At 32.0% G+C, this 27,963-nt stretch overlaps 5 protein-coding genes across 9 annotated transcripts; 1 reads left to right on the top strand and 4 right to left on the bottom strand.

Moving 5' to 3' along the window:
* Positions 1–3,455: 3,455 nt before the first annotated feature.
* Positions 3,456–7,853, bottom strand: LOC109805781 (Single hybrid motif superfamily protein). The gene is made up of 9 exons (XM_020367984.3): positions 7,697–7,853; positions 6,193–6,381; positions 5,740–5,819; positions 5,039–5,098; positions 4,651–4,884; positions 4,526–4,588; positions 4,167–4,235; positions 4,045–4,090; positions 3,456–3,704 (listed from the first exon to the last, which is right to left on the bottom strand). Exons 1-9 carry the CDS (start codon positions 7,746–7,748, stop codon positions 3,634–3,636), a joined length of 864 nt encoding a protein of 287 aa, XP_020223573.1. The 5' UTR covers positions 7,749–7,853; the 3' UTR covers positions 3,456–3,633.
* Positions 7,854–10,540: 2,687 nt separating this feature from the next.
* LOC109805779 (uncharacterized) lies at positions 10,541–14,952 on the bottom strand. The gene is made up of 8 exons (XM_020367982.3): positions 14,544–14,952; positions 14,164–14,463; positions 13,865–14,080; positions 12,356–12,537; positions 11,546–11,704; positions 11,291–11,371; positions 11,146–11,200; positions 10,541–10,910 (listed from the first exon to the last, which is right to left on the bottom strand). Exons 1-8 carry the CDS (start codon positions 14,652–14,654, stop codon positions 10,704–10,706), a joined length of 1,311 nt encoding a protein of 436 aa, XP_020223571.1. The 5' UTR covers positions 14,655–14,952; the 3' UTR covers positions 10,541–10,703.
* Positions 14,953–15,797: 845 nt separating this feature from the next.
* On the top strand, positions 15,798–17,312 carry LOC109805786 (uncharacterized). 2 transcript variants are annotated; one of them, XM_029272867.2, is made up of 3 exons: positions 15,798–15,952; positions 16,193–16,592; positions 17,257–17,312. In XM_029272867.2, exons 1-3 carry the CDS (start codon positions 15,899–15,901, stop codon positions 17,310–17,312), a joined length of 510 nt encoding a protein of 169 aa, XP_029128700.1. In that variant the 5' UTR covers positions 15,798–15,898. The 2 variants fall into 2 exon arrangements, with proteins under 2 accessions (XP_029128700.1, XP_020223579.1); XM_020367990.2 differs by lacking the exon at positions 17,257–17,312 and having other exon boundaries at positions 16,193–16,748.
* LOC109805784 (WD repeat protein) lies at positions 16,815–19,722 on the bottom strand. Its single transcript, XM_020367987.3, has 6 exons — positions 19,504–19,722; positions 18,904–19,151; positions 18,705–18,787; positions 17,868–17,979; positions 17,365–17,439; positions 16,815–17,284 (listed from the first exon to the last, which is right to left on the bottom strand). The coding sequence occupies exons 1-6, from the start codon at positions 19,580–19,582 to the stop codon at positions 17,105–17,107; spliced, it is 777 nt and encodes a 258-aa protein (XP_020223576.1). The 5' UTR covers positions 19,583–19,722; the 3' UTR covers positions 16,815–17,104.
* A 2,701-nt stretch (positions 19,723–22,423) lies between these two features.
* Positions 22,424–26,533, bottom strand: LOC109805782 (uncharacterized). 4 transcript variants are annotated; one of them, XM_029272865.2, is made up of 10 exons: positions 26,515–26,533; positions 25,739–25,813; positions 25,283–25,397; positions 24,143–24,179; positions 23,939–24,008; positions 23,714–23,818; positions 23,316–23,466; positions 23,140–23,222; positions 22,921–23,014; positions 22,424–22,831 (listed from the first exon to the last, which is right to left on the bottom strand). In XM_029272865.2, exons 2-10 carry the CDS (start codon positions 25,767–25,769, stop codon positions 22,747–22,749), a joined length of 771 nt encoding a protein of 256 aa, XP_029128698.1. In that variant the 5' UTR covers positions 25,770–25,813; positions 26,515–26,533; the 3' UTR covers positions 22,424–22,746. The 4 variants fall into 4 exon arrangements, with proteins under 4 accessions (XP_029128698.1, XP_029128697.1, XP_020223574.1 ...); XM_029272864.2 differs by lacking the exon at positions 26,515–26,533 and adding an exon at positions 26,043–26,414 and having other exon boundaries at positions 25,283–25,454; XM_020367985.3 differs by lacking the exon at positions 26,515–26,533 and adding an exon at positions 26,043–26,411.
* Between the last annotated feature and the right edge of the window lie 1,430 nt (positions 26,534–27,963).

Here is a 27,963-nt window from a genome sequence, read left to right as displayed (position 1 = left end):
TGACTAGTCTCAGTGTCCGAGGCATAACTTGGGCTGTGATGGTCCAAATGATGCAAAATTGGTGTCAATGGAAATCTAAGAGAAAAATGCACAACTTTTGCAGAAATAGCCATTTGCAAAATCGGTCGTTTAGGAGGTCAAAATTGGACCTTTATTAATACAATTGTTTCTCGCTGGGCTGATTGGCAAGCCTAGGTGTTTGGGGTATAACTTGGTCGGTGGTTGTTCAAATGATACAAACTTGGTGGCTATGGAAAGATAAGAGAAAATCCTACAACTTTCATGAAGGAAATATTTTCAGATTCGGCTGTCTATAAGGTCCAAATCAGTAGCCAAAGTCGGTGCGGAAAAGAACATGGCACCAACTCCATTAATTCACACCAACTCCATTAATTCATCCCACCAACTTCTATAATTCATTCCACTAATTCATTCCACTTAGTTTTGTCTATCTTTTTCTCCATTATTTTACATTTTTTTAATGTGTTTTGGAGGCTATAAATAGGCCTTCACTTCTCCATTTCAAACCATCCCAAGAAACACTTCTCATTCTCATCCTCTCTTCTCTCATACTCTCTTCTTTCCCTCTTCTTCTCTTTGAAGACCAAGAGAAATCTAGAGGAAGAGGTTCTGTCCTAATTTTAGCTCCGGTCCCTGTTTTAGACGGAAGGAGCCTTGGGGAGGCAGCTGTGCTATAGTCTCAGTTTCTGCCCGAGTTTCAGTTCAGGATTATCCAAGTAAGGGTGGCATTTATAAAATTAATCTAGTATGGGTAGTACTTATAAGACTTAATCTAGTATACATGAGCATGATAGGAGTAGTATAACTTTTAATATGCTATTTTGTTTGTATGAAGGTTGTTATTTATTTAAATTGATGGTTGTTATTTATTCAAGTTGGTGGTTGTTTTGGATATTTAATTTGGCATGGTTATGATTATGTTTATATATATAATTATGAAGTATGTGTATGTGGTTTGGAAAAGTAAATAGGACTGAGAGGAGTAAGGTTATGGATGGGAGGTCTCTTGGTGAGATCAGGGATATAATCTTTGGAGAAAATATGGTATTTCGGAATCCCATTGTGAGGATTTCCAATTTGGAAATTTTCCAAGGATTATATAGTAAACCACTTCAGATGTTAGGTGGATTCTGAAGTACTCCTCTAAGTATCTATTTGCTACCGGTATGGGTCTGGGTCGAGTCATACCGATGGATGAGGTGACCCCACCAGGGTTACGTGACGACGTAATCCAACTGTATACTTTCCATGAGAGGTTAGGCGTGAGACATGGGTTGCTGACATGTTTCACCGTATCAACACTTGGTTTGGATAGGTGTTGAGGCCAACATTTAGTTTGGATGTGTTGGTTACATCATGGATTATACGGTGGTGTGACTTTGCTTTGGATGTGGATTATGTATATATATATGGTATGAATTGTATACTTTGGTTATGGATTTCTTTAATTAATATGTATACATTATATTGGTTGGTTTGAATAAATAATTGTTAAAATGATATTTATACTATGGTTGGTTTTATACGTGCTAACCCTTATGTTTCCATGTGGTGGAACTGTGATGATCTCACTATGTGGGGGAGCAGATCAGGTGTGAAGCCATAGGATAGCAAGGAGTCTTCTGGGTAGCTGCTTTGAGAAGTGGCTAGGCTTAGAGCTTGACCAGCACCTAGGGTGTTTCTGTTAATGGTTAATGTTAATATATTTTGGATGACTGTATGATTTTACTGAGAATGACTAATATACTTATGTTTGCTATTATGAAAACAATTTTTACACTCTAGCGTAGCTGGCTTTTGCTCTATTTTTTTTATTATAAATGCTCTTTTATTTTGGTTGGTTATTGATGTGATGACCTAAGGTGGGTCGTTACATATTTAATATAATAAATACATTAATATATTTTTATATATTTTATTTTATTGTTTAATTATTTTTTATTTTTTGGTAAAATTATCTTCATTTTTAATGAAGAAAAAATTTACTTACTTCAACATTAAGTCTTGATAGATTTATTTTACTTAATAATTAATGTTCTATATCAAATTTTTAAAAATTTAATTGTTAAATTAATTTTTTTTCATATATAGATCAAATTTATAAAAAATTTTATAAAAATTAAAAATCTTATGATACTTCGTTAAATTAATTCAAAATAACATATAAAATATTTTTATTTTAAATGAGTGTAAAAATTTAGAGGACACTAAAAGAAAACAAATTAATAATTTTATTATGTTTATCCTATTAATTATTATCATTTTATTCCCCTAATTTTAAATAAGTTGCAAAAAATTATTAAGTAACACTTAAATATTTCTTCAGACAGAAAGAGAAAAAGGAAAAGTTATCACTCTATTTATAAGGCAATTGTATTTTATAAAAATATGTAATTTTAAAATTTTTATCATAAAAAAATATTTTTCAAAATTATTATAATTCTGGAACGGGCTGTTCTGCATCCAGAACGGCCCGTTCTGGTTTCAAAACGGGTCGTTCCTTTGTACTCTTGATGTGTTAATTTTGCATCTGGAACGGCCCGTTTCAGATGCAAAATTAACACACCAAGTGTGCACCCAAAACGGTCCGTTCTGGTTTCAGAACGGGTCGTTCTGGTTCCAGGTATTTTCAAGAAATTTGGCATCCACCTTTGTATCTACATGGCATCCACGTGGCCAACAGTTAACTCCGTTTAAATAATTTAGACAGAAGTCCCACATTGCAACCAATTAATTTATTAGAGAACAAATTGAGACAAAAAATAAAACTAGGACTAAATTAAAATAAACAATTATTATAAGAGACCAAAATAGGTTTTTAGCCTTTAATATATGAAAAATTACTTATTTACATTATATAAGATCCAGGTACATAACAAAATTAAAAGTATTTATAAAGCACACTCATTAATTACCACAAATAACCACCAATCTCATAGATTAGTAAGTTATTTTCATTAAAAAATATTAACAATGAAAATAACAATACTAATATTTATAATGATTGTTAGACAAATAAAAATCATAAAAAAATGATTAAAGATCTAATAAAAGTACGATTAAATAAATAAATAACAATAATATTCAAACATTGTTATTGTTATAACTCACACCTTGTTTTAATTTAAAATCAGTGTACAAATAAAAAAATTAAGTGAACATTTTCATTTAATACAATAAATTAGCAAATGGCATTTCAATATAAAATAATTTAAGATCGTCACTTAAATTTTTAATAACCATTTTTTAAATTAAATCAGCTACTTTGCAGCCTTAACTACATATAATTTAGAAACAAATTGTTGATAGACAGGTGTGCCGATTGCTATGGAAATGGTTTTTGCAAGTAAATCACTTCATTCTCGTTCTAGTGTCTTGAATATACGGCCATTTGCAAACCAAAATGCAAGAGCGTGACAACAGGAACAAGAAAATGAATGAGAAAATAGAGTTGTTTTATTTTACCATTGTCTATGCGATGCAAAACTAATACTAAAAGTAAAAAAAAAAACAAACAAGCTATGGACCACAGGAACTCAAGAGTAAAGAATATATGTAGAGTCAATTACAGCATGGCTGGCAAGGGATGTCTCTTCCTCAAAAAAATGAAACCTATTGAAGCTTCTTTATTCCGGGGAAAGATGGCAATATTGCAACAAGTGCGTCACCATATCCAACAGGATCTGTCAAACACAAATAAGAGTTACACCACACAGTACTAGTCCTAGTCTAGTCCTTAGAGAGTAGGAGTCTTTTTGGGTAAACTTTCCCACAAACACCTCTTAAGAAGGTAAAATAAGAACGAAAAAAAAAATGAAACAAGTTTTTCCATAAGTTGAAATTAAATTATACATAACCTAATATGTAGCAGTTTTCTTCTGTTAGTTTCTACAAAATCTTATTTTTAACTCACATCAAGAAGCTTATTTCTATTTTTCTTATTATTTTTCTCTCTTAGAAGTGTTTCTAGAGAAATTTATCAATACAGACCCTAATTAAATTAAATTGATTCAGGAAACTAACCACCATCCTTTCGTAGTATCTTGATGACCTCCCCCGTCACATCAGACTACAAACATGAATCAGAAACTGTTAATAATCATATCATAATCATGGCAACCTGGAAGAGAGGTCAAGACACAAACCTCAATTGGCAGCTCTCCACCAAGTTGTTCAATATAACAAATCACCTGCCCCTCCTCAACATTTTGTTTCTGTCAATTGATACACAGCACAACTTCATCAAAAACACCAAACAAAAGCCAGAATAATAATTAACCAAATTTTGTGAATTACCTACCTACCAGTCTTGTTTTCAAAACATGCAATTTAATAATCATGTATTTAATTGTCAAACAGATAGAGATAGAAAATCATAAAAAATAAATAAATTTTTACAAGTTGTATATTTCTCTATATCCACAAAAGGTGTCAATGTATTATGTAGAAGAATAACAAGATTTCCCCAGAAAAAGGAAAAGAGAAAAGCTGGGAACAACTATACCTCTTTACATGAAGGTGGAGCACGCTTCCCCTTTATGGTTCGTGATCTCCTGAAGAAACCAACCTGTTCTACGGTTTTAGAGTGCATTATGTAAAGAATGTAAAGTATAAGTTTCAGATCCTTACCTTTGGAGACTGAATTATTACCAAGCCTTCATCAGCAGCTTTGTCTAGGAATCTCTGGATAGACCCTAGAGAAGGTACTGGATTTGAGATGGCCAACGAAGTTGTAGAAACTGATCCATTTGTTTTAGGTGTTTCTGGAACATTATTTATACTTACAGAAGCAGGACTCGCTGAGGGTAGAGTTTTAATATTTTCACCCAAATCCCTCACTACATGCAGGTGAAACCCAGCAAGCTGAAATCATTTGGAGGTTGGGCAGATGACAATAAAGAGAAGAAACAACAATAGGAAGAAAGATTTAAGTAATGTATCTAATGCCATTATGAGAGAGAAATTGAATAATATTGTGCCGATGAAGAAATTAAAGATTCAACTTCATCGTGCTTACCTTTAAATCTAACTCCCCAATTGAACTTGTGTCACATAATTTTGTGAGCAGGAACTCCACCTGTAAAGAGATTACAAGTTTTAAAATTTTAAAAGAAGATTATCCATGCATATAGAAATACATGACTTTGTAAATGGCACGAGGACTTCAAATTTTCCATTCATCAAGGATATGGTAGAAAATAGACTTGCAGTTGAGAGTGACGATGCATTCCAATGAGATCACATGCCTGACCAGTGTGCTGTAGGTCAAGCCTTAGGATGTTAAACATCTGGTAGGTTCATAAGCTCGGACACAAACTGAACCCTTATTTTTGCCAGTTTAATCTGAAAGAGCTTAAGGTCAAGAACCTAATGTAGGGCAAGAATTCAAGCACGGTGTTGGCCAATTTTAGACCAAATGTATACTGGCAACATATTGAAAGCACATAATATTATATACATAAAATAAAATGGTTTCATAAATATGAAGCAATTTACTCATAAATCAAACAGGGTCAATAGAAATCAGGTCAAACCAAGGGTTGAAAAATGAAAATAACCTTAAAAGTAGTCAAAAACTTAATTAACAAATAAGGTTATAGATGACAGACCACAGAAGAATGTCATCACAAATTTGGATCTGTTTTATAGATGGTTATTGCTCCAGACAATTGAGCAGAGAAATAGATGAATAGACAATGAGATATTCCAAGCACTAACCTCATTAAAATTAGGAATCAGCTCACTTGTCAAGCCTGATGATTTATTCTCTTCAGAATCTTCTTCTGACTTTGTAACAACTGATGTGTAATCATTTAAAGTATGTTATAGAAGTCAGAATAAAGGACAAAATATCAAGTTAATAGGCTTTTGCCTTGTGCAAAACTTCAATTCAGTTGCTTTAAATGGTATATTAAATAGTTCCAGTCTTTACTCAAAATATTAAGTACTGTAAATTAGCCAACATAGACTAGTGCAAGTTCCTGTCTAGTGTCCATATTCCTTGTATCACAGCAAATTGCAAACTAGTGTAACCGTTTTGCCATAGAAGTTCCTCAGATTCTATATGAAAAGCACTATCCTAAGTAGAGTAATATAGCAATTAAAATTTTTAGATAGTCTATACAAGGAAAAAAAATGTAAAAAAATAAAAATAAAAATAGAATAACTTACATTCGATATCTGGCGATGGGTCATTCGGTGATGCTAAAAACCTAACTGTCTGTCGTGACATGACCAAACTAGTGTACTGCAATGACTGCCTACTGATCCAGCTTCTTGTACCATATTGCTGAGAAAGGCCAAATTTTATTCCACCAAAGTGCAAGTTCAATAGTTTAATGTTTGAGGTCCCTAAGCTACCTGCAATAGAATTAATGATGCAAATAGCCATTATTTTTAGGGAATACATCTAAATAACCATTTGGTGGTATAAAAAAACTACATAATGTTCTTTCATAGTTTCATTAGTAAGTATCTACATATCAAGACAACATAATAATTGATGAACAAATAAAGTTTCTTTAAAATGTTACAAAATTTGTCTTGCATATTTGAACAATGCTCTGATTTATTGAAAACAAATTCACACCAACAAAATGCTTTGATGATATAAAAGAGAAAAATACTTAAGAAAAAACAAAATAATAGGAAATTCTGATAGCTTCTTAGACTACATAGCGTCTTTGACAGAGTTTAGAATGAAGAAAGTGAGTGCAGTAGATGTGATCATGGTGCTGATAAATATCATTTCAACACTAATTAGGATTATATTTTTAGTTTTACACATGAAAGTGCTATTCATGGAAACACATATTCTTTGCATTGGCAATGGAAGTTGTTATAACCAATGTTCTTTTCTCATAAATCAGTCACATACTCCTGAAGTCCTATTTATTCGACTTTGCAGTCCATCTTTGAGGCTTAGAACAGAAAGCCCACGTATACTCCTGAATTGAAGAACAGGAATCCAGTGGGATCACAAATTAAAGGACAAGAAGAACTATCCGCAACAATCTGCTAAGCTTAAGTCATGGAATGAATATACCAAGGCACCAAGCAGCTTTAAACACCAACATAAAACCAAAAAAAAAAAAAAAAGATATTGGAAGCCAACCAATCAAGTTGTTTATTGAAATATTCAGATTCAAGAAAGAAAAGAAAAATGGAAAGACATAAACCCGAAGGCTGCAGCAATTCATGAATTTAACATCAATCTTTTCTTGTTCTATAGGAATTACAAAAACGGCGACAGGATTCAAACCTAGGAATTTTAAAATTCTTCCTACCCTTTATGTGGCAATCTACTTTATTCTTAATCATGATTACTTATGTTGCTCCGCCTATTTTAAGTCACAATTTGTTATTTATCTAATCTAAAATTAGAACCCAGCATCAGTAGAAAGCAAATTAGATAATAGATAACTCAAACATGACATTTGCCATCTTAATAATTAATTACGCGCTGAAAAGGATGAAAAAGGAGATACATAAATTTTGGTATGAAATTCAGCATTGGATATTCCAACTCCACCCACAGTCTCTGATATTGCAAAGCACATGCAAAAGATAAAATTATGGACAGCACAAAGGGTGTGGAATGAAAAAGCTTCTACCTTTATGAAGTAGCAATTGTAATTTATAATTAGAAGAAAGAAAAAAAAGAGGGAAAACTCACATGAAGCCATTGGGAGCGTGTAAAGGGTAAAGGGTTGGGAAGTGAATAGCATAAGACTTGAAACTTGGAAGAGCAAAGAAAAAAGAAGACAGACAACATGGAACGAATGAATGAACCAAGATTGACGGTTACAGCTGGGCAGGGCTACACTTGTAATTTTACCTTCTCTCTAATAATAGTATATTTAGATATCGCAAATCAAATTTCTAGTGGGTCAACTCTACTTTTAAATTTTAACAACATTTTTATTTTGATTTTGATTAATTTATCTATAAACATGTGTTTGTTTACATCTTTTTTATATATTTAAAATGAGTTTAATTACTATGCATTTAATGGCTATGTATCTTAAAAAATATTGTTATAAACTTTGATAAGTATTAAATAAAATTAGGTATTTTTATTTAATAACATTTTTATAGATACACATGGAGATAAAAGCCATTCATTTAATAAATTTTTAGTCCATATGCAATGTAAAAGATAATTATTTATTTCATATTGTTATAGATAAATTTATAATTAATAAATAATTATATATATATAAATTGTATTTTAGATAGATGTTTTTTATTATGATATAAAATTATTTTTAATTATTTATAATATCTTAAAAGTATGAAAATGATATATTCAAAGAGATAAAAAGTTAAAAATATTGAAGCAAATATAAAAATAATATAAGTGATATTTCAAATTTTAAAGATAATATATATATATATATATATATATATATATATATATATATCATTTTATATTTAGTTACAAATTGCTAGATAATAGATGGTTTGTTTAATATGAGAATTACAAAATAAATTGTTTGAGTGAAGTATTTATGAGATAAGAATAGTCAAATGATAATAAATGTAATAAAAAGTGAAACATTTACAAAATGTAGAACTATTTTAATTTATATGTGTGTATATCTAGTAATTTATAAAAAATACTTTTATTCGAATATAAGTTAGAAGTATTTTTAAAAGTTTCTCTATTTAAAAAAAAAAACTTTAATTTTAATAAAAAAAACAATATTCAAATAGAATATATATATATATATATATATATATATATATATATATATATATATATTAATACTGCATGAATAGTTGATCAAAATATAAATAAGTTTGTTAAGATTTTATATAATTAATATCTCTAAAATATTTTTCATTTAATTTAGATTATGTTTTTAATGATTTTTATATTTGATATTAAATTTCAATGAAGGAAGGTATAGAATATAAATTTGTATATTTGATTACAAAGTTATTCAAATATACAACCACACTTTATAAAAAGAAGAAAAAATATAATTATCTTTTAAATTATTTTTTTCTCACATCATAAAAATCCAAATTTAATTTTCGTAGTTTTCGAACAAAACATTCTTCTGTGGGTAATTGGAATCCAAATTCAAATTGGATTTGGAATTATTAATTTCTATTTTTTTAAAGTAGTAATTTCAATTGTTGACTTTTTTTTTCAAATTGTTTTTTATTATTAAGAGAAGGCAACGAACATAAAATACGAGCTTATTTTACAGAAAAATATATTTTTAGTTAAAATTAACAAAATTAAATGATAATAATTAGCTTTATCAAATTAATTAACTTTCTTAATTAGTGTATAAATCAGTTAATTTTATTCAGTTGAGTAAGGATTATGCAATAAATATTATTAATGTTACCAATTTATTTTTTTCATTTGAGTATAATTAAATCATTAAATTTAATTTGATCTAACAACCATTGGAAAATTTAGATTTCCATGAGTGGTTGATCTTGAGCCTAACTTGTTGGTAAGTTTTTCAACTACTACTACCGTAATTACAATGTCTTGGATTCGAGGCTCGACACCAAAAGATTTCCATCCACTAAGCAAGTACAGTTTACATAGATTTATAGATAGACATGAGAGCGAGGTTATTATTTTAAATTTTAAATTATTATTATTATGATCATGTTATTGCTTTTAAATTTAAATCAATAAATATTATTTTAAATTACAATAATTCCTATTACGGTCATGTTATCAAACCTTTTAATCATATCAACTCACCAAACAAGAAATTAAAAATAAATTATGATAATTTATTATTATTACTTTTTATCTGGACTATCAAACATTCAAACTAGTCACTATATTTGGTTGGGGTGAACTAGGGTGCAAACCTGTGTTCAATCTCAAGGAATGATTGTGCTCATCGAGTCAATGGCCGTCATGATCTCACACACAAGAGAGAGCAGTTGTTAATGATGTTTGATCTAGTGAAATGAAGGGATCTTCAACTGTTTTTTTCTCGTATTTTGGGCTGTGAATAAAAATGACCCAAGTTGAACTAATTAGCCATGGCCCATGGGATTGGCAACCTAAACCGAATTCTACGACTTGAGCAACGGGAACCAGAGGCAAACACACTGACAAAAAGGATCTTTTTCTTCATGTTATCATCGTAGAACATAATAAGGGTAAATTGAAAGTGTTGTCGAGGCAAGCAAGCCCCAGTTACATCTTCAAATACTATCCAGCTAATGCTGGGTAAGGATTATGAAAAAATAGTTTATGTTTATCATTTATTTCAGTATCCCTTTCCATCGTTTGGCCATGCTTAACCAAATCACTTGTCATTAAACTTCTTTTTTTTTTTTTTCTTTTTCTTTCTTTTTTTTACAAAAATCCTTTTCCACGTTGAAAATACCAGCAAATTGCGACAGTATACGATTCTGTGCACACAATTTTCTTTCTCCCCTCATCAGCTTTTAACTTCATTAGCCCAAGGATCCGGATCAGTCCGTGGCGACATCCAAGTGAATGAAATCACCATTTCTACACTATTAGACTCACTAGCAGAATACTTCATTTAGCATCATTTTCATCTAGCAAACTTTGATGAGGCAATACCATTTCCATGCACATTCTACGCATTAAACATCCCATTTTAGCAAAACCATCATAGATTATCATCGTTTATATTGGTTGAAGCATTACATCCAAAGACAGTGTCGCTTTAATATCCTTTTCTGCTCCGGCTACTAGGACTAGCTACACTCCTAGAACCGAGTGATTCAGGAGAACCTTGCAAGTTTCTCACACCAGGGGAGGAACCTCCTCGATGTACAGGAGATGCAACTTGACGTGGAGATCCCAAACCTGCCTCACTCCCTCTATATGCCTCAGCCTCCAGACTTTTGGCTTCTTCACTCAGAAATGCTAACTGTTATATCAAAAACATAAGTGCAACACATGTTTAGAATGATTGAACAAACGTAGAGTCCTGGTTGACAAAAAAAATCTCAAATTTACTGAAGCATCAAATAACAGATTGAGAGGATTGGGCTAGAAGGATTTGAAATATATATCCAAAATCCCTTAAACTTTTAGAAGCTAGTAATGTGGTCAATCAAAAACTATCATGATGCAACTATAAAAGTTGATAAATAGTTAAATACCCGAATTTCATTCTCTCTCAGTCGATCTTGAAGTGCATTTATTGCAGGACTTAAACTGTAAAGTCAGAAAAGTAGTAAATGATTATTGGAGAAGTAGTAATAAAGACGAAAGAGAGGAATAGAAAAATGGACATTTTGCTCTGACCAATATTCAATCAACTTGCACAAGGAAGCCTGATAAGTTGAAGTATGGTGTATGAAAGTCAGTGGATGCACTTTCCCATCTCTGCGAAGTACAAATGAATGGCACATAGGAAATTAAAGACAGTAAAAAAATGATGATATATAATTAATGTGAATAAAATGCTCCCATCTCAATACCCCACCCCAAAAAAAAAAAACTTCCATAAAATCTTCATTTAAGTATTAAGATTGAGCATATAGTCTACCAAATTATCACCTCATATTTTGTGAGATGGCTTGATTATAAGCATTTTGCTCCTCTTCAAATAGTACACGTTGCAGATCTGTGTATGACGATAGTGGTGAATCAAGGTTGATTAGTGATGGGGCTGGCAAAACATGAAGAGGAATTTCTTTTCTTACATATTCTGCACCACTGCAACCAATAAAAGCCAATTTAAAACCCAAGATTGAGAGAAACTATCTTTTCAACCTCATAAATGATTAAATATGGTTGACCTGACCAATCATAATACAAAGAAGACAGAAAGAGGTACTACTATTTTATATTAAAGAGATGCTCTACAATTATAGCATCTATTTATCATTTACACTTTAACCAACAGATATTGAGAAGTATTCAAAGAATGCCTATCCCCATTATGGGATTACATTAATAGAAAATTTATGGTGTAATAAGATATTAATGGCCTGTGATACACATTGGCGCAAATGTGTGAAGGAAAGTTTTAGATAACCAAAGAGGAATCATCGCTGAGAAGCATTAGAGGGAATGTTTTCAAGGCAGGCTAGAATTTATGTTCAAACAGAAGCCAACTATTGTTCAGGACAAATGGATACTGGGTTCTTCCCATAATATTCCTGTCTGTCTTTATAACAGCTATCCACATCCTTATCAAGTCACAGGTACTTGAGGCTTTAGAACTGAAACAGCCGTCACCATGTTCCCCTATGTTTCAAGGGGACATGAATCACATGATTGAATCGCAATACCAAAATTAGGCCTGAAAAATATCAGTTGATAAATATATCAGTGGTCAATTATATACTCATCAATATTCTATACCTCATTTCCAAATTTGAACGATGCATAGCCTCCTGCATACTTTCTGACATATCCATGGGATCAACATCAACTGTGTTGGACTCCAAATTGTTGAGATGGTAGTTTCCTCCACTTTTATCTCTCCCTAGATAGTTGGCATCAGCATTAGCGAAGAAATTCCCTAAGTCTGATCTTCCCCCATCCTAGCCAAAATATATAATTGCATAAATATACATTAAAAAAAAAAAAGGAAACACAGAATGCAGTATTTTTATCCTGTACAGAACAAGAAACAAGTCTAATTTATTAATAGGGCAGTCTCAATGGACAGAATTCATTTCCCACGAGATGAAGCTGGAGTGTTTGCGTTTCAGGTTATACCCTCATTTTGCCATATGAACACAAAAAGGTATATACACAAGTGAGCATTGGGTCAGTTTGTTCAAACTATTTTTTCCTAAAAAACTTTTCTTTAATAAAATAATCAATTTTCTACTTTTGACATGTTTGTCTAAACTCTTATTTGGAAAAAAAGACATGTTCTTTGTTTTTTTTTTAAGAAACGACTTTTACTTGCTTCTTAAAGAATTGTTTTTCTAAAAGCAATTTTTTAAAAACACTTATTTTTAATTTCAAACAAACTGGCCCATTATAATGGAAAAGAATTACATTATCCTCAAGTAAAACTACTTTCAGGAAGAAAAAAAAAAAAAAAAAGCAGTTTAGCCACATGCTGAGGGTGATTGATTATACGATAAAACAAAAATTGATAAACTAGTAAAATACTATACTGAACACAAAAATCATAGATAATATACTTGTTGTCCAACGACAAAAAGTCTCCTATAGAGAGTATTCTGGACTGACAAACTACAAATAACTAATTTCTTAATTACACCCCCTAGTATTAGCCTTAATCCTCCTAATACATAACTTACATCAGTTATTTTCTATGAAAGCTGCCATCATGCAGTTTCCCATACAGAATTACTAATACACAATAAGTTATATACATACATATACACACACACATATATACATACCCCTAATAATAACTGCCTCCAATCTATCAGCAGATCCTTCCTAACCCATTTGGATCTCAGTTCCCATCACTCAATCCAATTTCTGCTTTTCAGATGTAGAAAAGAAGATGGGATTCTAAAGCTTGTTGGTTCGAGTATCTTGCACAGAAAACTTTGCCATACTATCAATACATCACAACACCACACTGGAAGGGAAGGGAACACTAAAAAAACATTCCGGCATGACAGTATCTTAACATTAAAAAAACACTCTGCAAGGTCATGTAAGACATTTTGTTCAAAAACGAAGATAGAAAAGCAGAAAACAAACAGAACTGAATTTTAACAAAGAAACACCCTAGTCTTACAAATTCAACAAGGCATAAGCTGCACCATGTTTTTCCTACATTCTAAAAACCGTTGCCTATTCAATTCGAGACACGACAAATTATACCATACTAGCAACAACACTCATCTTAAAACCAATTCGAGATACAACAAATTATACCTTACTAGCACCAACACTTGTCGAATCCCCGGTGTCTTGCTCAGTGCCATCTGCCTTAAAGTAACCAGATCGCACAGAGACATTCTCCGAGGAACTGGGCGACGAATCAATATCAATAACAGAGCTTCTATTTACAGGAGACAAAGGCACAGGCCGTGAAATGGAACTCTGCTTCCCATCAGAGGACTGGAAAGCAATGACCTGAATCCTTCCCACCTGTACACAGTCCAACAAAGCTGTCATTCCATGTTAATTGTCAATTTTCAATTTTCACCATGCATTGAAGAGTGAAGACAAACCTTGTTTACATCCTCACTATAGCATGAAAAAATCAAGCCAATGAATCCAGAATCGAGAAGCTGATACATTGCCTGAGTCCGCACGTCAACGTGCGAAGGGAGAACCGTAATGTGAGGGTGCGAGTGGTACCAGCCGATGACTCTGGTGGTTCTGCCGGTGGCGGAGGTCATCCTCTCGGCGAGGGCGGAGGCCGCGGCCAACTGCTCGGGATTCGTTTCGACGCGATCCTTGCGGCGATCGGACCTCGTTTGCGGCGACGCTCCCCATATCAATGCCGTGACGCTGCCGTTTTTGGAATGCTGAATTGTGGAATTCGAAAGTCAGCGAGTTGAATTGAATTGAATGGAGAATAGCGAAGGAAAGTTGAATTAGGTTTTACCTGAATGTCGCCGAGGAGAAGGCCCATGATTTCTTCGGTTTCGGTGGACAATGCGTGAGTGACGCAACTTAACCACACTTCCGAAGACATTTTCACGCTCGTCAGAGACATTATCGATTCTGCGAATTCAAAACCCTCACTCAACTAAACCCTTCCCTTAATCGATTAATCTCTCTGTCTCTCTCGTTTCGCCTTCTTCGGCTCCAACCTTCAACTCGATAAAGTAAACAAACAGTTTCTCTTGTTCTTCCTCATTAAATTAATGCTTTTTCTCTTTTATTTAATCCATGCCCTAAACCTGCTTCTTAATTCCTATTAACTCTTCTCGTTTCTCATACTCTGCTTACTAATTGCTTTCTCTGCTTTTTTTTTTTGTTTGGTCGGTATCTTTGTTGCTTGGCCCAACGCCAACCATGTCTTTCACAAACAAAACAAAAAAACAAGAGAGTTTAATTTTTATGCATAGTGTCTAACATAGTGAGTATGTTACCCATATTTTTCTCATGTTATATCCACTTATTATATCTTTCAACATTTTTCCCTACTATTTTACATACCAAAAAATTATTTAATTAAAAAGAAAATTATTTAATATTTTTATAATAAATTTAACATGAATTCGATACTTATATAAGAGAACAAACGAGTACTAGAATCAAAATTGAGGATTATTCTTTAAGTTTAACTACAGCTGCACAATTTTAGAGGAATTACGAAATTTACTCACGTTTATTCATATCAGAGTCATTGACTAAACAGATAATTAAATTAAGTGTTTTATACCCTCCTCCTCCTCCTTATTATTATTATTATATTAAAAATATTAACAATATATTTTCTAATTCATTTTATTTAACATATTTTTATTGATAATAATTTATTAAAATTAGAAAGTAAAAAAATATTAAATAAGATTAATTTCATTAAATTATATTTTTTAATAAATTTTAATTAATCAAATAAAATATATTTGAAAGAGAATAATAAAATGTATTTAAAAGAATGCGGAAGAGGGTGTATCGGTAGGATTTGATGTTATCTTTCTTCCTTTTGTTTATCTCACATGACAATATGGCAATTAAAATTGAAAAAAGGAAATGATGAAAAGTAAATAATGTGGCGAAACTCCAGAGGCTGATAAAAATCTTCTAAGGGGCAGTGAATCTTAAGAGCGGCACGTGCCTTACACGTGTCTTGAAGTAGGACACGTGGTAATACTACAGAAGGCATGAAATGCTATAAATACTAAGAATGCAATTCAAACATAGTCAGTCACAGGTGTTTGCAATAGTTGATAAAAGATACTGTTAATATTAAGGAGAGTTGAGTTGAGATTCCCTTTCAAGAAAACAAACATGGCATCCCATAACCAAAGTTATGAAGCTGGTGAAACCAAGGGCCGAACTGAGGTAACAATCTATTACAACTATTTTATTCTTTTCATGCAACCTCAATGTTAGTTAGAACACATCTTTTATCTAGAATAAAAAATAGAGATTTATACGAGGTGTGAGAAAAACGTTTTAACCACAAGTATGATTGATTACCTTATATTTGAATAAATAACCTCGTTAAAAACAAGTATTTGTTTGTTTTTATTTTATGGCCAAATCGTTTAAAGAAAGAGATTAACTTCCATTGTGGGTCAGGAAAAGACGAACCAGATGATGGGCAATATTGGGGACAAGGCCCAAGCTGCAAGGGACAAGGCCCAGGAAATGGCCCAAGCTGCGAAGGACAAGACCCAGCAAACAGCCCAAGCTGCAAAGGATAAGACCCAACAAACAGCCCAATCGGCGAAGGACAAGACTTGCGACACTTCCCAAGCTGCCAAGGAGAAGGCCCAAGAGAACAGAGGTGCTGCTAAAGAGAAGGCTTCGGGGATGGGCCAGGCCACGAAGGAATCAGCCCAGTCGGGGAAGGACAACACCCAAGGGTTCCTTCAGCAGACAGGGGAGAAGGTGATGGGTGCGGCCCAAGGTGCTACAGAGGCTGTGAAGGAAACCCTGGGCTTGGGCCAGCATGATCAAGACAATCGCAGAAATCACTAGCTAGCTACTTTTAAATAAGCTGCTATTCCCTCCTACCTAAGGAGTACTATTATCTGCACTTTCTATTTCATAGTTTCATGTATGTTTTATGATATCCATTTCCCTTTGTTAATGTCAACTATGTTATAATAATGCCATAGCCTTGGTTTGTTTCTTTTTAGGTGCATTTACACTTTTGTGTCTCACGAATGGCGAATTAAAATTAACGTTGCTCGCACGCTTCAAATGGAATTGTATGATGTATAATTTAATTTACTTGCTGCTAATGCTACATAATTGTGCTGTCAGTGCAATATACTAGTCTTAATTCAAACTAGGCAAAATTGTGATGGTTTGGGTGTGACCAAATGGGCGTGCAAAAATAGGCAAAATCACGCATTACTATTTCAGTTCACCGTGCTTCAAGATTCTACTTCCTTTGGTTTAACTTAGACATCATTTTCTGCAAACCCGATTGCCACATGTCAGCCGGGGCTTCGTTATGTGAGTCTTGAAAAGAAGCGCACTAAATCACTCGCTCATCATATCGTTACTTTCTTCAATATCACTGACTCCTTCAAATGCTTCAATAGATCCTTCATCACTGTCATCTTGATCACTTTCCAGATCCTCGGATTCTTCTGCACTATCCTCATCCTCATAGATAATTGGCACTGTTTCACCTTCATCTACTTCTTCATCATCAACAACCTGTTTAAAAGAAACCATGAATAAGTGATCCCAATCCCAAATACTGGTAACACATTTAAACGCGGAAAATAGAAACTTACCCTTGTGTAAAGAATGTCTAAGCAACTTGATAGATGAACGGCAGATTCAAAAGTCGAAACTCTAGATTCAATCAACTAGACAAAAACAACAGATTCAATTAAGGAAAACGCTATGGTATGGGTACAAAAAGCTTAAGTGCTAATATTCACGGTTTACTCAAACCAAATGAAGCCTACCTAAGGTGCACCTGTAATTGAATTATTCAGCAATATTCTTAAACTTGGTATAGATTATTTCTATTGTTAAATCCAACTGATTTATTAAACTACTGATGAAGATGCATTGCCAAATTCTAGCATATCCACACAAAAAAATCAATTTATTGAAATCAAATTGAAAATAAAATGCCTTTCTCAAGTACATCCACAGATATGAAATACATATATGATATTATGCTTTATGATATATCTTATCTTGAACTTGTAACTTGGAAAGCATAGGTTAAACGAGTGATATAAAGAAAGCCTGTCAAGTACATCATATATAATATAACAGACCCTACCTGATACAATGAGTTCAAAACATGTAACGAAGATTCCTGTGACATTATCACACTTGCATGCTGTAGAATTAGACACTTGAACCATGGAAGGGCACATGCCATTACAGCACCCCTAAAATAACGAGAGAATAGCTTATAAATAAAAGCATCAGGAGTTGGTGCAGAATCTGACAGCAATTTTTTTTAATAGAAAATTTTTTGATGCACGACAAAGGGTAAATTCTAATAACAAATTACAATTATATGTCAAGTTTCTGTTCAATAATCTGTAAATGCGAAGTGTTAATGAATAATGATAGGTATTTTGGCAGCCTCACTTCATATTTTAGTCTTACTCTCTTTTTATTTGAATTATAGTATATACTACAAAGGAAGGACTTATTTTTAATTAGGGTTTATGTCATATATAAAAGGGTTCCAAAGTATAAGGACTGACCCGTTTTCGCCAAATAATAGGAGTTTTCTTCAAATGTCCTAACTCCTAATTGTTAACAGAAAACCATCATTCCTTGGGGTGAGTTCAATATCTCTTAGCCAGTGATTTCTCCACCAATATTACTTGAGTGTTACAGTTTTATCCTACGTCTACTCCCCCACCCCCCACCCCCCGCCCACAGCACCAAAAAAAAGTCCAGTGTTGGTAGTAAAAGTATAGCATGTAGCTATATCCCAAGAAAAGTCTCAAATAATCCTTGTCAAATAGCTTTTAAAAGATTTTGAATTCAATAAGTGGCTATTCATGCAATAACAGAACTGTATTCATTAAGGCTTGAAACAAATAAGTTAAAAGTTTAACTTAAAGATAAATGTTCCAAATTCCACTGTGATGTGTCATACCTAGACTCGGTAATGGATATGAGAGAGTGGAGGAATTTGACGACGTTCGATGGGTTCAACTGTGCAATTGACTTTGTAATAACCTGCAAAAGGATTAAAGGAGCTATATTAGTCATCAACTCATCATGCACATCATATAAAAACTGGAAAGGTAGGTAACTTCTTATTCTAAATATACATAAGTCAGTAATATAAGAACCTTCTCATCTTGTGTATACAAGCAATCTAGCAAAAGGGTGCGATCATCAGCATTTAATGCTTGTCTAAGCAAAACATGTACAGAGTCTGCACTCGGAGGCTTAGTTGGGACAGAAGAATCAAGCTCATTATCAATCCTGAATTTGTTTTCATCTGGCAAACTGAGACCAGCAAGTTTCTCTCCCATAGTTAGTTCACTTAAATCAACATCATGAAGGACTCCATCTGCAACCTCACCTTGCTCTACATCTGATTTCAGTATAAGAATAAATATCAATCGATACTCCTCAGAATGATGATAGGACTCATCTACACAAACAGTAAATCTTTACATGCTTTAACATTAACGGATTTTCAAGTAAAAATAGTTTAGCCAGTAGCAAACCTAAATGCTATCTAAAATTTGTCATTCGAACAAGAATTTTACAGGAATACAGATTCTAATTTTCACGAATCGTATATTAATAGGAAAATTCAAATTTGAATAGCAAAAAGCTTGTACTAACTATTGTGAGTTCATCAATTTGTCACACAAATTATGCCTACACTTGAGTAAAAGACACGTAAAAATTGAAAACGTTATAACTTATATGATTCTTACCAAAATGGAGTCCGTTTGTTGTGGCTGGGAGATGAGGATCGCAAGTTGCTTGTCTTTTCTTCGCCTTTTTGGTTTCCATGGAAACTGCTTCTCCCAAGTTTGAACTCTCCTTCGCAGGGAGGGAATAATTTGAGAAACAACAAGTGTTTTAGGGTTTAAGAAATTTAGGATTCAAATCCGTCATTTTTTTTAATTTTTTTTATATGAAATAGGAGGCTTAAAGCCCAATAAAACTTTTAAGAATCATAAAGGAGAGTTACATCAGATTTATCGACAGGAAAAAAATGAATCTAACTAGTGGAGAATCGAAATAAATAACATATATACTAATATATAAAGTAGATCATTATACTTTTCATTTTAAAAAATTAAAAATATAATATTTTTCTTAAAATTAAAACTTTAAAATTAATTGATTAATTATAATATTAAATTAATTTATATTTATTGCTTAATTTTATTTTATTTTATCTTTAATAGAGACACGAAATGTCTCGATCATACTAGTAAGAGAACTGGGAACTTCTTTAACAATATTCCATAGAACTCAAATTAAGAAATAGCAAAACAATCAATTATTTAGTTAACTTCTTTAATAATATAAACTCAAATTACATTGTAAATGTCATCTACCATTTTAACAATATAATTTACTAAGAAATAGAAATAGTAAAGATTCTCTAGAACACTATCATTCAAAAATTTGACCATTATAGCCAAATATATTGGAGTCTCTCTCTCTCTCTTTTTTTTTTTTTCAACAATCATGGGCAGTTTATTTAAAATTTAATTTTTTTTAAAAGCATGGTTTTTAAAAAAATATTTTTTAAATAATTAAATTAAAATTATTTCTTAAAAAATTCAATAACTACCTTTAAATAAAAATATATCAAAAGCTGTTCTTAAAAAAAATATTAAAAATTTATTTATTTTATAGTAATATGGCCGATAGAGTACACATAAATGAAAAATAATTATCATGATTTTATAAAGTTAAATTAGCATTTAGTCTATTTTTTTTAAGTTATATTTTGGAACGTTTCGAGAGAAGATTATATGAGAAAAAAATTGTGAAATATGAGACGAGAGCAAATAATCATATAAATTAGTAAAAGTTAATAGTTATTTTTTATATGGAGAACGAATGGTTTTAAATTTTATGAAAACATGTTTAGGAGTAAAGGAATCTAATAAAAAATAAGAGTCAAATATAAGTTATTCAAAGAGGTATCCCTAATCATAAATAATATTTTATTTTTTTTATAAGGATCAATGGAGTGTTAGAAATATATTATTTGACATCTTCTTTTGAATAGCTTTTTATTGATTCAAATTTATTTAAAAATATAAGAATTAGTAAGTCTCACACCCTATCTTATTTAATGACTTTTTTTTTCTTAATTTTTAATAAATTAATTAATAAGAAAATATATTAAGAGAAGTATGTTGATAACATTCCTTTTTTTTTTAATCTTTTTATATAGGAAAAATTATATTCACCTAATTAATAACCTGGTGTTTATTTAAATGATATACATCTCTTCTTTAGTTTTTAAAAATTATTCACCTTTTTCGGAATAACATTATTAATTAAAGTAAGAGAAATACTTTGTCAATCATATATGCATTTATCTTTCATTTCTGAATTATATACAATATTTTATCTTTTTTATAAAAAAAATTCATTGTTCTTTAATTTTAAAGCAAGAAGAAAAAAAGTAATTTGTTGTTGCTGGCCTGAAATTTAATTATGATGACCTATGTTATGGCCTTTACTCACTCATATTATATACTATGCAATTAAGTTTCAAAAGAATTTTTCTAATTGATGATATTTTTTGTTAGCTTAGTTTTCTCTATGGTCTATAGAAATTTATTACAAATATTAAAATTTTAATTTTAATTAATGTGTGGCAATTTTATGAGTTACAATTATCATTATATGTTGCTATTGTAAAAGCTTTCAAGGTAAGTTTATTCTTTATGGTTTTATTATTATTGCCTCATAATAGAGATGCTTGATTGCTCTTAATGTGAGCATAATTTTCTTAAATAACATAGGTGACAATAATGAGTAGTTCTCAGTAAAAGGAAATAAATAAAAATGTAGGTTGTTGCTGATAATAATCATATATGAAATGAAACTTGTTATTATTTTCACGTTGTGTTGTGTAAATCCAAATATCATTGTTGGAATCTTATTTTAAATTGTATATCTTAAAATAATTGTTGTGTAGTCTGAACAATTATTTGAAACCATTAATTGTATATCTTATTTGCAATTGCAATAACGTATTAAGAGCCTAGGTATTTTCCTAAAAAATTAGGGATAATCCCTTGGCTAGCTACATTGATTCACCCCAACCTCGTTACGTAACTCATCCTATCTAATTACACCTTGGTCTTGGTAGGATGCCTTTTGTTGGAAAATTATGTTGTCCAACATGTCTGGTGTATGTGTTGAGTTTTGGAGTTTAAATTTTTTATGCATGCTGATGCCAAAACCAAGTGCCCACATAAGTTTGTTATTCAACTTTCTTGAGAGTGCATAACATTTTAAGTGTCTATTGTCCCAAGGCCTACGCTTACTAAATTTCAATCTCAGCTTGTAGTTATAACAACAATGTCTTTTCTTTTGGGCTATTTGGAACTGTTGATGGTTTCAAGTGATTTTATCTAAATAAAACGACAATGACATATGTTATTTGATAAGTTGTCAAGAACACAAGTCGAGGCAAAGTGTTTAATCACAAGTATTTGTGACCACCTTAAGTGAATGTATTTGTAACTACTTTCTACAAGCTTAGCCTTCTTCCTTTGTACGTGATGTTATAGTCAATAATTTTACCCCAAATTTTTTAAAAGAAAAAGTAAACATTAATTATGGATATTGACAATTCTAATCACATGTTCTTTGAAATTGAGAAATAAGGAGGCAAAGATCCTTGCTTTGTTAGAATAATAATAACTAAAATCTCTCAAATAGTACAACTAATTCAGTCCCTAGGCTCTACAATAATAAGAGGAAAATACATAGAAAATACATGTAGATCTTTATTGTTGAAGAACATGACAAAAACCGACCCAGAAAATAAATTATATATATATATACACACACATTACATACATGCCCATTAGCCTTTTCATGATCTACCTATTTGTGCATATGTGTCTCCCCACCTTCCCTAGTGTTGTTCCATATACCTTTTACAACCATTCCCTGACTGATACAAATTATGTCACTTATGAGGACCCCTCAAGCCCCAGCCTTAAATTAAACCAAGTGCAAACCTCATCCATCTCTTTAGGAACTGTGTAATGACCAAGCCTGCACACATGACAAACCAAAAGTTGGGCAACTGCTTTAACCGATCCATGTTCAATTAGTGGGATGATTTCAAATAAAATATAAGTTACCCATCATAGGATTTGAACACAACATGCCGAAACCCCGCTGAACACAAGGATTGAACAGATTTTTCTCCGTATTTGCAAAGGATTACATCATCACCTACACAATAAATTTGGAGATAGCCATATTAGAATCCTAAGCAATAAAATGGATTTTAATTTATAAACATTCCTTTAAAATAAAAAGGAACAAGGCATCAACATATAAGATTTATAGATACATACTAATTCCATGGCACAACAAAATGGGCAACGAAGCTGCTCGCTTTCTTGCTTCATGTGACACTTCTATCTTGTTCATTAAGCTCCTACAAATAACAGGTTCCAACTAGTGTCAACCATGTGAATTTAGTTCATAGATTATTGGGAATGCCTGTGGAACAAGTAATCTTGTAATATACCTTGATCCGGGAAGCCAACCACTTAATCCAACAACTGCTCTTAAGTTAACAGGGTATGGGATGCCATTTCCATACCTTCCCATGGCAAAACAAGTTGCAGAGTATAGGGCTATTGCTGCACCCATGCTGAAGCCTCCAATACCAACTTTCACTATCACATAATGAATTGTTTAACATAATCAATCTTCAAGATATCAATAACATCTATATCCAAATTGGATTTGTTTCAAGGATACAGACCCAACCCAGAATTATAGATGAATGTACTTGGTAATAAATTAAAGATTGATCAATTTTTTTAACTCATCCTAGTGTAGAAATGATATTATGGGACCTTGTGGAATTGCAAATTTTTGAGGTTTTATTATTAGTTTATTATTATTTAGGCTAGAAAATACCATCAGTTGGCTCTGTTGACAACAAGTTAGCAATATGTGCTGCTGAGGCATCCAAACCCTCCCAATCATCTGGACCATCTTCTGAAAGTTCTCCCATATCAAACCCTGATTAATAACCAATACACTAGTTAGAGTTTTTCTTGTATTTTACTGTAAAAGTTTTCGGGTTACATACTATTGATTTAAACCAGATAGAGTATGAGAAAAATAAGATTTTGACATTACATGCAGTACAGGAAAAGCCACCAAGTATCGCCACAGGACGGGTAGGAGCAGTTGGGCAAATCCATTTTATCTACATCATATTATATTTGTGAAAAACATCAAATTCTAGAACCCCCAAAGTTATCATAGTTATGGGGGGTGAGAATATAGTTTACATAAGCAATTAAGTTAATTTCAAACTAATTCAAGATGTAAAATTCTTACATTTGGAAGCGGAAGGGATTCAAGGAGTTGAGATGAGCTGCAACAAAACAAGGCTCAAAATCAGACAAACTTGTAATTTGACATCAATTAGGAGCTAATAGTTTCCCAGCCAACATTTTCTAGAATAAAGTACTCAATCAAGCATTGAAGTACTCAAACTCAATGATATTATCTATGACAACACTAAACACTATAAAGAACATTACCAGAATGTACCAGTTTTTATTCTTAAAATATATTCTTCTATCAAAAGTCATGTCTAGCCATTCAGTTGGTGGAAAAACAAGTGAATTCGTGGTCCCCCAATTGAGAATTTAATATATGCACTTCACAATCAGGATTCCAAGAATTAAAATCACAATTTTCTTCAATAGAATTTATTCCATGTAGAATCTATGCAAAAAGAAGTCCAATATTGAACATTCAACTCAAGACAACTCCATTTTGGATCCCACCGATATATTTTGTATTTTTCTCATAAAAGTTCCATCATTCATAAACGGATTGTGTACTTGAAGCAAGTGAATGGGGGTAACACACAAAAAGAATAAGAATAGGACACTTTTGGAATTTGAAAGTAGTGAAAACTAGATCCAACCTATAAACTCTTTGAGCTCCCTAACCAAACATTTAGTTTGTAGAAAATTGAACTGTTGAAATACTTTTTGGGTTTGGGGTTGGGTGTAAGGGTTAAACGAAAAATGTCTACATGAATTAATCTTGTCAAGTTGAATTTTCACGTGACATGGTCATGCAAAGAATTGTATATATCTCTGCCTTCGAAGTACTCACCAATATCGATTATGACTTACTTAAGAGACACAATTTTTATGTGATTAGATTGTGTGAAAGTTCAACAAGAAAAAGAACTCATTCCCATGTTCACTTATGCCTCAACTTTATATTGTTTCGAAACCAAAAGCAAGAAAGAGCAGAGTGAAAAAGAAAAGCAAAAGGAGAAGTTAGGGAAAGAAAAAGGTAAATATTATAAAACATTAAAAGATTGCAGTAGAAAGGAAATAAGAATCGAAAAGATCTACAAAGGAAAAGTAAATATAGAACCAGTAAGTAAATGAATAACTAATAGTTATGGCAATGTTAACATGGCCCATGACAATATTGAAGAAATGACATCCATACCTCAATCCATTATCACCAAGACCATGCAACCAAACTATAGTGGCTTGGTGTTTTCCTTTGGGCCTCACTACATGTGTCTTCCCAAACTCAAAAGCTTTTTGAGTGGTTCTACTACCTGCAATTGTGATGTGAACTCCATAGGATTCCATCAAATTGTAAGCAAGAAAGCTTACTACTCAATGACATAACAAGTTTGAAGATAGTTACTAATAGATTTCAAAACATGGGGACAAAATAATGATAATCCTTTAAAAGGATCGAGAATATCAACATTGGAATTAAAAAAAATGCAAGAAGTTAGAGGAAAAGATTATAAATATGACTTACCAAAAGACCTGAATAACAAATAAATATAAAGAAAAAGGTCCTATAATTGAATGATAGCAATCTAGAGATAAAATTTATGCAAGGTGCGAGGAAGGATAAAAGATCATGAAAAGGTGCAAAATAACAAACCAGAGCCCATATGAGAATGTGCATGACTCATTTTGCTGCTTGAAGAAAGTGTTGAAAGCACCCCCACACACACACCTATTACAACATCAATGAGTATGAAGAGGTTCTACAATGAAGAAAATGCAGGATGGTGATGCCCCTTTATACTCTAAGGGGTGTGATGTAGTTGGAATAAAACACGTGAATACACTTTTGCATGTATGTATAGTCACTAGTGAGTGCACCAGCTAAAGAATGCTGCTGCAACCGCCTAGAGGGGTATCCATGAAAAGGAGAGGTAAAGACAAACACAAAAGTAGGAAACCTTTATGAGCAATGAGAATCAAAGTATAGCAGAGCATAATCATCCATTCCTAAGCCACACAGCTAGGAGAAAGGACTTTGGAGTCTCACATAGAGAGAATATATGCTTGTGGGAAGTGGCAAGAAAATAAAGCAAACCACAACAACCACAAAAGAATATTACTAAAAACAAGAAAATAACCTAAGTTTGTAAAACAAAATATCTTTTCACAATCATTTGTTTATGGATTTCTGCATGATTGATGGATACCCATGATCATCAAACTAATTTTTTTCTTTCAATTTTTGCCTACTCAAAGGAGCTCAAGAAAAAATTGGAAATCACCAAGAATTGCACTTGAAAAAGGAATCGAAGCTTCTTGGTATTTTCCCCTCCTTTCTAGTGCCCCATAAATGACAATTAAGCTCAGTAATCTAACATGGATTTCAAATTAGAGTTGACAAGAAAAAGCATGTAAGCTTTTCATTCTAACCTTCCTTTTTTGGTTGTCTTGCTTGCCACTAAACTTAGTTGCTCAAATCTTATCCCCACTTGAAGAAAAGTTTAATTTGTTTATACACATGAGAAACAACATATGTCCAAATTCTATATACCTTGTCTTAAGCATAATGACAAATAATAATAGTGGCAGAGCTTTTATTTAACACACTTAGGTGAAAAATTAATGTCCTAAGATGTCCATTTATTTAGCAGTCAGGTATCTCTTTTGGAAGAGAAAAAAAATAAAATTCAAGCCATGATCTTCCCCAAAAGGAATCTTAAGAAGCATAACAAATGTAAGCCCATTATTTATCAAATCTCTATGTTATAAGCTATTAGTAGATTTTTGTATATCTTTTGTTTTGTTAGTTAGAAAGGGCCTCAGTGGAGTCCAACTTGAATATATCTCACTGACCAACTTACTTATTTTATTGGTTTATAGTTAAATGGCTTTCCAATTTTCCATCTCTAAGTTGTGCAAATATTTTTAGCTTTGATTCTCACGGTAATAGAAAATATGGAATTTATTGAAAAGAGAAAGGTGGACTTGTCACATATCCCAGGCTCAACGTACAAGATAAAATTGAGGTATACAGAGGTAGAGCCACTATGCATAGGTCAATGAGTATATTTATTGTGCACCACTATGTCTACTCCCCTATAATATTCAGTTTTCATGCAAGCTTACTTGGAAATCTTAAAATGCTATATGTCCTTCCTTCTATCCACTATTTGTTTTGCAGCTTAGAGTAGCACCATTCTTTCCCATGTTCTATGCTTGCATTGATGGAAACTCTGTACTAACATGAAAATTTCAAATTGGAATATAATCAAGTCCCAAAAGAATTCATGAACCAATTTATTTTGCGTAATGTCAAACTATCATGATATGTGATTCCTTCTTCATCTTATTGGTGTAACAAACCTTCCAAACACTGCTTTCTTCTTAAGTTAAAATTATTAGGTGAGTTATCCTTTATAACATGGACAAACCCCCACTTGAGAAAAAGGTGAATGAATGGCTATAATTCCAACTCAGACACTAGTTTTGTCCTAATAGAATCGAATGACAATGTTTAACACTTTATCTTTCTTTCTTTTAACTATTGTGGTTTTAAAATTGTCTTCTTAAGATAAAGCCTTTTGAATAATGATGTTTCATTTAGAATTTAGTTAAAACTATTTTGCTTTTGCACCTCTTCATTACAAAATCTAAATAGAATAAATATAGGGGTCCACTTCCTTATGAAAAAAAAAAAGTAAAACATATTTCTGTCCCCATCTTAATTTTGGTTTCAATTAAAATTTATTATGTTAACCTGTTTATTTTCATGAATATGGATTTACACAATTTTTTAAATCTGACAATTAAAGGTTAATTTGTGCTTGTAGAACATGATCTCTGCTAATTAAATATTATTTTAATATTAATAAGAATTGA

The sequence above is a fragment of the Cajanus cajan genome, chromosome 10, assembly GCF_000230855.2.
Source record: "Cajanus cajan strain Asha chromosome 10, NIPB_CcT2T_4, whole genome shotgun sequence".
Classification (NCBI taxonomy): domain Eukaryota; kingdom Viridiplantae; phylum Streptophyta; class Magnoliopsida; order Fabales; family Fabaceae; genus Cajanus; species Cajanus cajan.
Note: the sequence above shows the minus strand (reverse complement) of the source record. Positions and strands in the feature narration are given on the sequence as shown.